Below are 11,664 nucleotides of genomic sequence, written 5' to 3' on the forward strand. Positions count from 1 at the left end.
AAACCTCAATATAGGGCTCCTGTGCATGCAAAACTGTTGCATGAGCCAAAGCAAATAAAGGCTCTTTTTTCTTATTTATGATACTTGCAACACAAGAGCTCCATGTAAGAGAGTCTTGAGCCAATACTCTTTGTTTGAACAAGGCACAAGTTCCTTAAACGTCACCCATTGTGTGCTCTTGCAAGGACAGCTGTCTTCCAAAACAAGTTGGAACTACATCCAGAGCTCATTGTTACAAAGGGTAAACACACAGCTCGGCTACGGCCTCGGTCCTGCACAGTCATGGTGACAGGACCAGGTTTTACATTGCTTCTCCCATAGTCTCTGTCTGCTCTAAGCAGGTTCACTCACCCAGTGAAGCTGTGTGTGCAGTCACCAGAGGCATTTTGGGCCCTTCTGTGCATGCAGGACAAAACACCTCCCAGAGGAGCTCCTCGGATGGCAACAGAGCTGCACAACAGACAAATCTGCCTTGCTGTTTTTTTCACTCTAAATAGCGGAGGTGAGGCATCTTGTCCTTGTACTTTGCCTTGTGTTGTCCCTCCACCTCCCCCATTTTGTCCATTTGTGTCATTTGCCCTTGGCTGGCTCCAGCTCCTAGATTGGGAGCCCCAAGAGCTGTCTGCCAAAACCCAATGGATTGTGCAAGCGTTTCATCTGCCTCGGTGCAAGGTCTGTTCAGTGTCCACCCCCCGTCACCTGAGTATGGAGAGGGGTTACAGTGTGCTGTTCTGATCCTATTTCCTCATTCCTGACAGGGGCTATCTGGAAATGGGTCAGAGCTTGTGATTTCTAGAATAAAATGAAGCTGGCATACACAGAATGGCTGGAATGTTTAAACAAGACACACAGGCTGAGACCTTTTCTAAATAATTAAGAAATAAACTGCAAGAACTACTGCATTTTTTCTGTGTTCTTCCTGTTTCCAAAAAGCTGATAAGCACAGGGAGGAAAAACAGCCTTTGAGGTGAGGGAGCCCAGTGAGAATACAGTGCTAGAAGCACTAGCCTAGAGCCAAGAATAATGCAATCAAATGCCACATGACATGACCAGATTAAGAAATCTTTTTGGTTGTGTGGAGTCGGCAAATGGAAGAGAAACTTAAGGAAAGAACATTCCAGGGGGCTCACGAAAAGATCTTTGAAGTCCAGATAGGACCAATGGATCAACTGAACCATAAATAAAGGCACAAAGTGAACCCAGGCTGCTGATCTTACAACCTACTGCTGAGATCGATGAACTCTTCTCCGTGATTTCTCAGAGCAGGGACATGCAACCACTTGGACGCACAAAGACTTCACAGACCATACCTGTGCGGAGCCCCACTCACGCTCCTCTTCCCCACTCCCTCAACATTTCAGATTTATTTGCACAGAAGGAGTTTGACATGAACTCAGGCACCTGCCCCAGTATTCTGTGAGCCTTGATCTCCAGCATGTTGGTGCTACGTGCAGGTGCTCTGGAGGGTGAACCACATGCCAGGGAACTGAGGGCTGTACACAGCTCCTACCCCTATTCTGGCCAAGAAACTGAAAAAATCTTATTGCACAGTTCTAAGTCTGAATAATGACTCTGAAAATAGGTGTGTGGTGCAGCAGACTCAATATTTCGTGCTGAGATGCAGCCTGTTCACCAGACTCTGACAGACTGACCAGTCTAAAAATAATCTCCATTCCCAAGGAGTTCTCAGAGCAGAAGTCTTGGCTAAGTGGTAGAAAACGAAGCACCTGAACGTGTTCCAGTTTATAATTTATGCAGCTAACAAGCTCCCTGCTCAGTATCCAAACCTTTTCACCACCGTTTCTAACGATCCTTCACACAAGTAATAGAGCAACTGCTCCTCCAGTTCCCTGTCCCGGAGGTTCCTGTAGCTCTTTCCAAGGATTTGTGTGTGACACACGAGCTCTCTGGCATGGCACAGATAAAAAGGTGTCAGCTGAGCTGGGGTGGGTTTGACTGGGGGTGACTTTGCTCTGAACAGTTCAGTGACTCTGTCTTCCAGAGTCCCAGAACTCCGTGTATGCAACCAACACGTCACCTTCCCCAAATCACGCAGCTGCGAAACACCGTGTGCTCCGTGCAAGGCCTTGAATTCAGTCTGAGCTTCTTTAGCTCTTTTGCTTGTGCGGAAATCTGAAATGACAAATACCAGGGAGAGTGGAAAGTCTCTTGGCTGTGATTATGCAGAGGTAATGCCTGCAGAGAAGTCCTCCATGCCCCACTGCCATTCAGGGCATCAGCTCACAGCGCTTGGCAGAGGCTACACAACCAAAAAATTATCTTCTGAACTGAAAACCATACCAAGATCTAGTGGTGCAAGGCAAACGCTGGCTTAAAGATGTCATGCAAGGGCCCTGTTCGCAGCGTGGCACATCCCTGCAGGGATGTGTTACAAAAACACCTTGTGAGAGCCGCAGTGGATGCTGTGGGTTGGAGTGGGCTGCTGAGCCCCTGCAGTGTCAGCACAGGCTGTGGAGGGGAATGACAGCCCCGGCTCCCCCAGTGCCTAGAACCAGCCTCTCTGTTGAGGTTAGTACTTTACTGTTACTGTATGTTACCGTTACTTGTGATTTACCCTCTTTTCCTGAAGCTGCCTTATACAGACACAATGCCAGCACCACCGTGGCTGCCTCGCCTCGTGGGACAGGGACCCCTGTGCCTCCCCAGACTCTGACTGTCGGGCAGGCTCTCCCGGGCTCCTCAGGCATTTTCCCGTCCTCGCCCCGCAGGAGACTTTGCCCCGGGGCTCCCCCAAGGCGCGGACCCAGCTACCCCAGCCTGCCCCTCGCACGGGGGAGGCCGGAGCCCCGCTCTCCGTCCCGCTCCCCATCCCGCTCCCCGCCCGCCGGGGGCGCGTCCCTCGCCCCGGGGCGGCCCCGCCCGCGCACGGTTCGGCCCCCGCCTGCCCATGCGGGGCGGCCCCGGGCGGCAGAGCCGCTTCAGCCTCCCCGCGGGCCGGGCCGGGCGGCGCAGGATGGGGCTGGAGCTGTACCTGGACCTGCTCTCGCAGCCCTGCCGCTCCATCTACATCTTCGCCCGGAGCAACAACATCCCCTTCGAGTTCAAGCAGGTGGAGCTCTTCAAAGGTGGGACGGGCACGGCCGCCCGCCCGCCGCCGAGCTGCCCCGGGGGCGGTGGTGGGCGGCGGGGCCGGGGCGGGCCGCAGCCCGTCGGGTGCCGCGGGCTCAGCGCCCCTCTCTTGGCTCTTGGCAGACTCGGTGCTGGGGAAGAAGCCGGCGGCGGGGAGCGGCGCGGAGCAGTCCCGCGCAGGTGAGGGGGTCAGCGGGCACCGTTCCCCCGCAGTGGGCACCGCCCCCCCGGGTGTCTGTGCTGTCAGCCGGGCCCGTTCCGGGCGGCGCTGGGTGCCTGGCGGCTGCCCCGCGGGCAGGGACGGGACAGGCCGCGCTCCGGGGCTGTAACGCGATCCCCGTGCGGGGGCTGGAGGGGCTGGGACCGGGCTGACCACCCCTTGCGCTGGCGGGGCCGAGCACCGCGCTGGATCTCGGCCGCGACCTTTGGGCAGCGGGGCCGACCGCTCCGCTCACGGATCGCGCATCCCCCGAGGGGGTTTTGCGGTCACGGCCCCAAAAAGCGCCCCTTCGCCTCCCGAGAGAGGAGCAGGAGCGGGTCCTGCTGCCCGGCCATCGCCCTGCAGCGGGGCTCCCTGCAGAACACCCCCCGCTCCGCTCCTGCGCTGGGACCTGACGCGCTGTTGAGCCCGTTCGGACCGTTCACTTCGGTCCGTTCCAGATCAATAGCGATGCAAAGATCCTTTACCTGCTGAGGCAACGTCAGCCCGTGTTTGGTGAAGCTCAGTCTCAGCCAAAGGAGGAAACGCTTGAACTCTGGGCGTCAGCAAAGTGCTGGAGGTAGTGGAAGTGAGAGATCGCTCATTTATGAGAGGGATGCAGAGCCCAGAGGTTGAGCTGTGGTCCTCTCAAGAGAGGATCCTATCCTGCCTGGGGAGGGTGAAACAGGTCAGTCCTGCCCAGGGTTGCACTCAAGAGCTGGATCTGCTCCCAGCCCCTGGAAGCTCCGCTTGGCCCGTTGGGAGGGAAGGGCCAGCTGCTCCTTGGGTAACCTGAGTGGTTTGAAACCCGTGCTCTGCTGAAGAGCCTGAATACAATGGTTTGACCGTGCAGCTCTTATTCCCAGAGCGGTCTCATAGCTGTGGTACATCTATTTTTGTGGGTCCCCAAGGAATGCTCCTCCAGCCGTTTCTAACAAATTAGTCACAGTGACAGCCGAGGAGTGCTCTGGGAGCCCTGTACTTAGCAGAAACACTCAGCTGTTCAGACTTGTCCAACTGTGCAAGATGACTATGGCCTATTTACATATTGCATTTTCCTACTAGATTGATACTTTTTTGCCTAAGGCAAAGCATAGTACTTGGAAGTCCTTGGCTGAGGAGGTGATCAGACAGGGATGTGACTGGCAAATAGACTGACATTTTTTTCCTTTCTACTTTGGTAAAATCTTGTCCACTGCTCTTTTTTACCCACCTGTCAATCTCCTTCCCTGCACTATGACTTACACTTATTGATTCTTCCTATGTGCAGCCTGCCCTGCTTTTTTACAGGGCATACTCTGCTTATTAAAGTCATTCCTCGAAGCCCAGCAACATGCACAGTGTGTATATATATCCTTGGGGGACATCAAGAACTAATTACACCAGATGCAACTGATGTTAAACAGCACCATAAGTCAAGTCAACATCACCGGAGCGATGGGCTGTAAATCACTGCCTGTTAGTTAACTTTTTTTTTTAAACAAAGGGATTTTTGTACAGGACGTCCTGCTGGTCAGGCTGATTTGATCAGGATTTGCACCCTGGAATGTCATGTCTCCTCCTAGAGAGCACTTAAAACAAGCAAAACAAACTCCTGACACCTTGTCTTAAGTAGGTATTTCTGGACTTTTTTTTTTTTTTTTTACAATTCCCTGGCATTTAACTGCAAGTTCAGTGCCTGAAGTGGGAAACTGAAAACCTGATTAGATAGTCAGCTGTTAATGCCTCCAAACTCCAAGGGACAGCGGAGTTTAAACTCTTTTATGGAAGGTGTCTTCTCCTGCATTTTCCTGACAGAGGAAAGTTCACACACAGAGCCAGGAGTGACGCAGGGCAGAGGTATTTGAGCTTCCCTGTCCCTAGCGAATATCCACTGTGGCAGGATACATTATTTCATGAGCCCACTATGGTATTGCTGACATTCACGTTTTTCCCATCCCAGCAAAAACTCTGGAAACACCTTCAGCTGCGTGTCTGCCAAGGGATCAGCAATGTTGACAGCATTTGCATTCTTTGTAAATGTTCAATTCCCTCTGCTCTTCAGAGACAAACAACAGGAAAAAGATTTTGCTCCGTGTGTCTGTAAGACAGCTGGCTTCACTGATTAATTACCCACTGTGGTAATCTCTGTGGGCACAAGGCTTTCCACTTGCTTTCCATTGTGTCTCCATCCCAGCTAGGGTCAGCCACATTTGCATACTGCAGGAAAATTACTTTGTTTTGGTGTTGCCGGTAGGAGCAGGAGTACCAACCATCTGCCCTCGTTAGGATGCTCTGCACACAAACTTAACTTTTCCAGATCCCGCTTCCTTGGTAAATATTAAGTATATTTTAGCTGCTCAGTTGTCTTCATCCCAACTTCTTTTTTCCTGCTGTCTCTAAAGCCGTAGGACACACTGTTCTCAAGTCAAGTCAGCTGTTCCTGGTTATCTGCAGTAGTGTTTTCAATACCAGCACCTTCAACATGGCATCTAAATGTCTCCTATGAAGTAGTTTTTCAGTAAGTTTTTCAAGTATTACTGGTACCTGAGTCAAGCAACAGAATTCCTGTATGGAAATGTGAACTGCTCCGTGCCACGTGCCCGGCCTGAGCCGACTGCCCTCTGCAGATAGTGGTTACACTGATTCCTCAACCTCATTACCTTCTAATTGTGAAATATGACCATATAGGGAAAACCTAACACAGTTCACTGATTGTCCTGTTGGCTACAGGTGTTTCATTTGTCATCCACTGGCAGATGCACTTCTGACCTCAGACTTGTGTGTTCATGTCTGCAGGGCCATCAAACAGTGACAGAGCTGGCAAAGTCAGCCTCCTGAAGAAAGTACCAGCTCTAAAGGACGGAGACTTCACCCTAGCAGAATGGTAAGAACTCGGTCCTTAGGCGTCCTTGGTTACCAGTGATCTGTGCAGCATTTCAGAGATGAGTGATTAAGGATCACAGAATTTATGAACATGTTTGTTATATGTCATAATACAACCTCATTTGCTCTGTTTCCCTTTCCTGTTTGAATTATCTTTCAGTGTGTAAACAAATCAGGTGACTTAACTTCTTGATCTTCCCTTGAATGCAGTTACCTCAAAATGGGATTATAAACATTTCTAGGAAATGTTTAAAGCTTATAAAAATCTCTTTTTACCATATGAAAGAACTATGTTTATCTGAATTAGTCATAAAGGCCAAGTGAACACCTACAGAGGTAAAATTTAGGTTTTACATTACAAGATTAATATGGTTTATGGTGTCATAGTATTGAAATAATTGAACTATAGCAGTATCAGGATAGTAGGAGGGTCTGCATTTTCTTCTGTTTTGTCAGCACAGGATTTTCTGTGGCATCTCTTTTTGCAGTAACAGCCTACATATTGTTGCAGATGACTAACATGTTTTTCCATCTGACTTCTGCCAATCAATGAGAGTATAAACTTCTGGACAAACACAAAAAGATTCTATGGATTCTCCTTGCTGGGACTTCCACTGACCTCAAGGGAAGCAAGCTGTGGGCTAGAGACAGATTTGCTCAAAAGGCAACATAAGCCATTAAAGAGTTTAATTTAGTACACAAGCGCATAAACATGCACAGGTCTCAAAGAGATGGGTCAGAACATTCGAGGAACAAGTGGGGTTAACGTTGCTGATAGACAGTTGTGGAGGTTTGTTTGTTCACCCCAGTGCTCTGCACCACAGGACAGTGCTGTGATTTTCCAGCAAGTTAAACTTTTCATGAGAACTAAGGTGGCAAAGTGCCATCTCTGATGTCATGTGAATTAAACACCTATATGTGGTCCCTAGACTCCATCACAAATCCTGATCTGAATGCTTTTTAGTGGAAGCAGCAAGTTCAGAAGGGGCAAGAGAGGGAAGTTAGGCAAAAACATTCTGCACTGTAACTCCCTGCGCCCTTTCTTGTCTCCCATTACTGCCGGAGCAGCACGGCCATTCTGCTCTACCTGAGCCGAAAGTACAACACTCCTGACCACTGGTACCCATCAGACATACAAAAACGGGCCCGGGTAGATGAATACCTCTCATGGCATCATGCTAACATCCGGGCTAATGCTCCTAAGACCATGTGGATCAAGGTAAGCAGAATGAATATTAAAATGCATTTGAACAGCCTCAATTTGTAGAGAGTTTGTCACGCTGAATTAACAAACCTAGGCCTTTCCTGGCTGGAAGGAGCTGTCAGAGAGGGAGCTCTTCCTAATTGCTCAACATCAGGATCTGGCAAAAGCAGCTTCAGTCTTTTTTTTCTTTTTTTTCATTAAAGCAGGTCTGTTACAGAAGGTCTCAAAGCCCAATAGACTTCCATTGCCTGGATTTGTGAAGGGATATGTAACAGACTTGTTCTTGCCTCCGAGGGCCTCCCCCTCGCTGCACAGCTGTGCCGAATGTGCACAGAGACAGAAGTTTTGCTGCTTTGGCCTGTGCTTTGTTGCTGGAAACAGAGAGCCTCACATTCTTCATACAAGAAGTCCCTGCAGCCCCATCAGGGTGGAAATCCAGAAGGAGCCTTCTGCTTCCAGCTCACTTCGATACTGCCCTGAAACGGGCTCAGGGACAGAAAGAATGGCAGAATTTCCATATTCAGTGTCGTCAGATCAATTTGCATTTAGGCAAAATTAACAGAATTGCAAAGAGGCAGAAAGTCATTTAGCATCAGATGATTTTGCTGGACATCTATTTCCAGCCAACTCACCAGTCAGTCAGTGCAACTCTCCTTGGAGAGACCCAGATGTAAATATAGCCCTGCAAATACAGCTGTGGTATCGAATTCCAGATGAAATCAGGGTTGCCAATAAACAGGTAAGAAATTAACTCTTCCTTTGTAAAACTTGCCCTTGTTTTTGCCTAACAAAGCATATCAGGACTCATTTAACTTTTTGATTAATTGACATTTGAATTTTTGGCTAGAGAGCACAGAGAAGCAATTCAAATATGAGTCACATTCATACAAGAAGCAGTTTCTCCCAGTCTCCCCAGGCTGCTATTGCAGTGCCCCACAGGAAGAAATCCAACTCATTGCTGCTGATGATTAGATAACCCAGATACAGAAAAGGTCCTCAGAATAATGGAAAATAGGAAAATGTATAAAGCCACCATGTAAGAGAAGGCACATTAGCTAGACATTGGAGAAGATAGACTGCCCTGGGATACAGAAAAGGAAGGAGATGCTGTTTCAAGTGGTTATACACAGAGATCCCATCATGCATAACTGGAACCACTTAGGAAGAGAACTGGCCATGAATTTCCTGATGAAATGGATTCCACATGTATTTGGCAATAATCCTGGCTTGGATTAAGCAATCCCAATTTGAATTGTTGAATATACTAGCAGTAAGGAGAAATCCAGTCTACTCTCACCGATGGAAATTTGTATCTTTAGTTTTGCTTCTCTAAAGAAACTATATTTCTAAAGAAACTATATTTCTTTAGCTGTGGTGGGTGGAGGCAGCATATTTGTGGAACGCTGTGGGCTCCAACGGTGCATACACCTCTGTGAATGACAAATCTCACAGAAAAGCAGCTCCCCTCTGTGCCAGCAAGTCCATGGAGACAAGGAATGCACTTATATGATTGCTCTGGAAACATTTCTAGTGGTGCAAAGAATGATGCTTGGGAGGCCACAGAAAGGCTGGTGTACAAGTGGTGCTGACCCACTCCCAGCCTGGCTGGCTGCTGCCATGCAGAGGAAGCCAAATTCTGCCTCTCCGGCCAGTGCTGATGTAGAAATTTGTCTTCCCTGGAGCTGTTGCCCATTTTCTTTCGTAAGCCACCATGGTGGAGCCGAGGAGCAGAACTGGCAGGCACAGAACAAGCTGAATCCTTGGCTTCATTCTGCATGTGGCTGCCCGTGAGCTGGAAGTCACTGTCACAGCTTGTGCGCTCTCTGTCCATGAGCTACTCGGAACTGCAGCAGTCCATGGAGCTCCTGCAGCTTTGCTGCGGGATCACTAATGATAACAAGTAAACCATTGGGTGCAGCTTAAATGACTACCACCAGATCCATGAGAAGATGGCCAGTTGTGCTCTCTAGTCCCTTCTCTCCTCAGGTGCTGATTCCCCTCATCACAGGGCAGCCCCTGCCTGCCGAGAAGCTCCAGGAGGTTATGGAGGGGCTGTTCGCTTCCCTGAAGCAATTTGAGGAGAGGTTTCTGCAGGACAAGGCTTTTATCATTGGGAACGAGATCTCTCTGGCAGATCTTGTGGCCATCGTGGAGCTGATGCAAGTGAGTGCTTGGCGTGGGGTAAGAAAATCTCAGCGCAAGGGCAAACAGATGCTGCTGGGCAGGGAGGGGTGCAGCGTGTGGTAACACTTCTCTGGAAAGGGGAGGGAGTGAGGGCATGTCTCAGCAGAGCTGGCCTAAAACAATGAAAACATGGGAGTGGGTTCAGAAAACCAGTTAAAAAAAAAAAAAGCTGGCTGCAACAGATTTCTCTTGTTTCTCTTCTCTAACAATACTTCATCTTCTCCTTCATCCTTTATTGTGACTATATTTTCAACTTCTGGAGAAGGAGGCAATATATAAAAGGGAGAAGCAACAGCAGACAGGTCTGGTGAAAGAAGAAAATGATACAGCAATACCATTCTCATACAAGAATATTCTTCTTCAGATAGTACTTGCCCATGCCATGCCTGGAAGATGCACGACTGAATTGCAGAGGCAATCAAATCAAGTCTGTTACAAACTGGCTGTTCTCTGCCAGGCCATCAGGGCCTGGATCCTGCAGCCCAGAAGTGATTCTTTCTCCCAGTTCAGCTTCTCTGCAGCATTGTGTTCCTGAGAGTGGCACAGGCAGAAAGCAAAAGGGGAGTAGACTATGTCAACTAAGACATCAGCTCAATTAAATGTTTAGTGTTTTGTGCTGTGGTTTTGCTATATAATATATTAATAGCATACCATACTGTGGATTGCGCAGTTATCCCTGGAACTGTCAGCCCATCGCGTCTTCAATGCTGTAGCTGAAAATCACTCACAATAAGTGGTCATCATCTGTGCTGCTCAGAACAGCTGTTCCTGCGCTCAGGAACTGACTTGTAAATGCCCTTTAAAATATTGGCTGTTCCCCCCCAGATAGATACACCCGACCAGAGGACATTTCCCTCCTTCCTCGTACTGCTCTATGTGCTCTTCTTCATTTTTTTTTCTCCTGCCTGTACTTGTGGGTACACTTTTGGTACCCATTGTCTTGGTGCAGAAGTGCCTGCCCAACGCCTCACTGTTCCTCTCTCCCCTTTCTGCAGCCTGTTGGAGTCGGTTGCGACATCTTTGAGGACAGACCCAGGCTGCTGGAGTGGCGCAGGCGGGTGGAGGATGCTGTGGGGAAAGAGCTTTTCTTCCAAGCCCACGAGATGCTCCTCAATATCAAAGAACTGAGCAACATTCAGATCGATCCACAGCTGAAAGAGCATCTGACACCTTTGTTGATGAAGATGTTGAAATGAATTAACCTATCTTAACCATGTTTTCCTGCCCTTTGTTTTTTAACATCTCTGACCGCTAATTCTACATGCAACTGGAAAAAGCACAGTAATTCTAACACAGAAATTGCAGGGTGTCTCTCCCCTCCCCAAACTTTTCCTTTGTCTTTGGGGGTGGAAGCTGGGGAAGTTTTAAGATGTGAAACATTAAATTTATACAACAGGCTGAGGCCCTACACGTCATTTAACATGTGCATCCGGGTTGTTTCGGTTTTTTTTATTTCAGTGTCAGTCTTCTCAGAGATGATGGAGATGTGAACAGTATTTCTAGACAAAGTTTGACCAGCCTGCAAACTGGAAACATTAGACAACTGTGCAGGATGAGGATTGTTGTTTTTACGTTGTTTTAACATTTGCGGCTCCTTCTCAAGTGGCAAGCACTGCATAGCATGCCTGATCTTCACTTCATGTGAGGATCTGTGCACACGTTTGCACAGACAAATACAGAGCAAACTACAGGCAGCCACAATAGTGAAGAAAGTAATGGAATATTTTTTTTAGTTTGTTATTGCTGAGGCATCTTGCTTGGCTGCTCCTGTACATTCGATGCTTCTTCTATTTACCTTTAGGTTCCTGTGAGAAGTTTCTTCATGTTCATCTACAGCTGCGAATCTTCATAATTCTTCAGGTTAATCACTGCTCTTGATTTTTGAAATGCGGGTTTCGGTGGTGCTCGGTTTGCCGGTACACATGTGGCAGCAGCTGTTCTTGGAGGTGTGTGTAGTAAAGGCCAAGCCACTTAAAAAAGCTGAGGGTGGCCAGCCTTCGAATAAGTGCCTATCTAAAATACTCTGTTGATATTATATAGGGAATACACTGAAAGAATCTCTTCACAGTTATTGACTGAAAGAGAATATAATAGCAATCAAATTGGTTTTTTTCTGTCATAA

The 11,664-nt window shown here is 48.4% G+C and overlaps 1 protein-coding gene across 1 annotated transcript; it reads left to right on the top strand.

Annotated features, from left to right (window-relative positions):
- Positions 1 to 2,915: 2,915 nt before the first annotated feature.
- Positions 2,916 to 11,268, top strand: LOC309446577 (glutathione S-transferase theta-1). Its single transcript, XM_082066440.1, has 6 exons — positions 2,916 to 3,086; positions 3,214 to 3,270; positions 6,068 to 6,155; positions 7,223 to 7,373; positions 9,345 to 9,521; positions 10,538 to 11,268. Exons 1-6 carry the CDS (start codon positions 2,975 to 2,977, stop codon positions 10,736 to 10,738), a joined length of 786 nt encoding a protein of 261 aa, XP_081922566.1. The 5' UTR covers positions 2,916 to 2,974; the 3' UTR covers positions 10,739 to 11,268.
- The last annotated feature ends 396 nt before the right edge of the window (positions 11,269 to 11,664 follow it).

This window comes from Streptopelia decaocto (genome assembly GCF_964273445.1).
Source record: "Streptopelia decaocto genome assembly, chromosome: 15".
Lineage (NCBI taxonomy): Eukaryota > Metazoa > Chordata > Aves > Columbiformes > Columbidae > Streptopelia > Streptopelia decaocto.

Excerpts from the sequence above, each read along its gene's own strand:
- LOC309446577 (XM_082066440.1), top strand. The coding sequence starts at position 2,975 with ATGGGGCTGGAGCTGTACCTGGACCTGCTCTCGCAGCCCTGCCGCTCC. Across the intron at positions 3,087-3,213 it reads GCAGGTGGAGCTCTTCAAAG|ACTCGGTGCTGGGGAAGAAG; the intron begins GTGGGACGGGCA and ends GGCTCTTGGCAG. Across the intron at positions 9,522-10,537 it reads CCATCGTGGAGCTGATGCAA|CCTGTTGGAGTCGGTTGCGA; the intron begins GTGAGTGCTTGG and ends CCCTTTCTGCAG.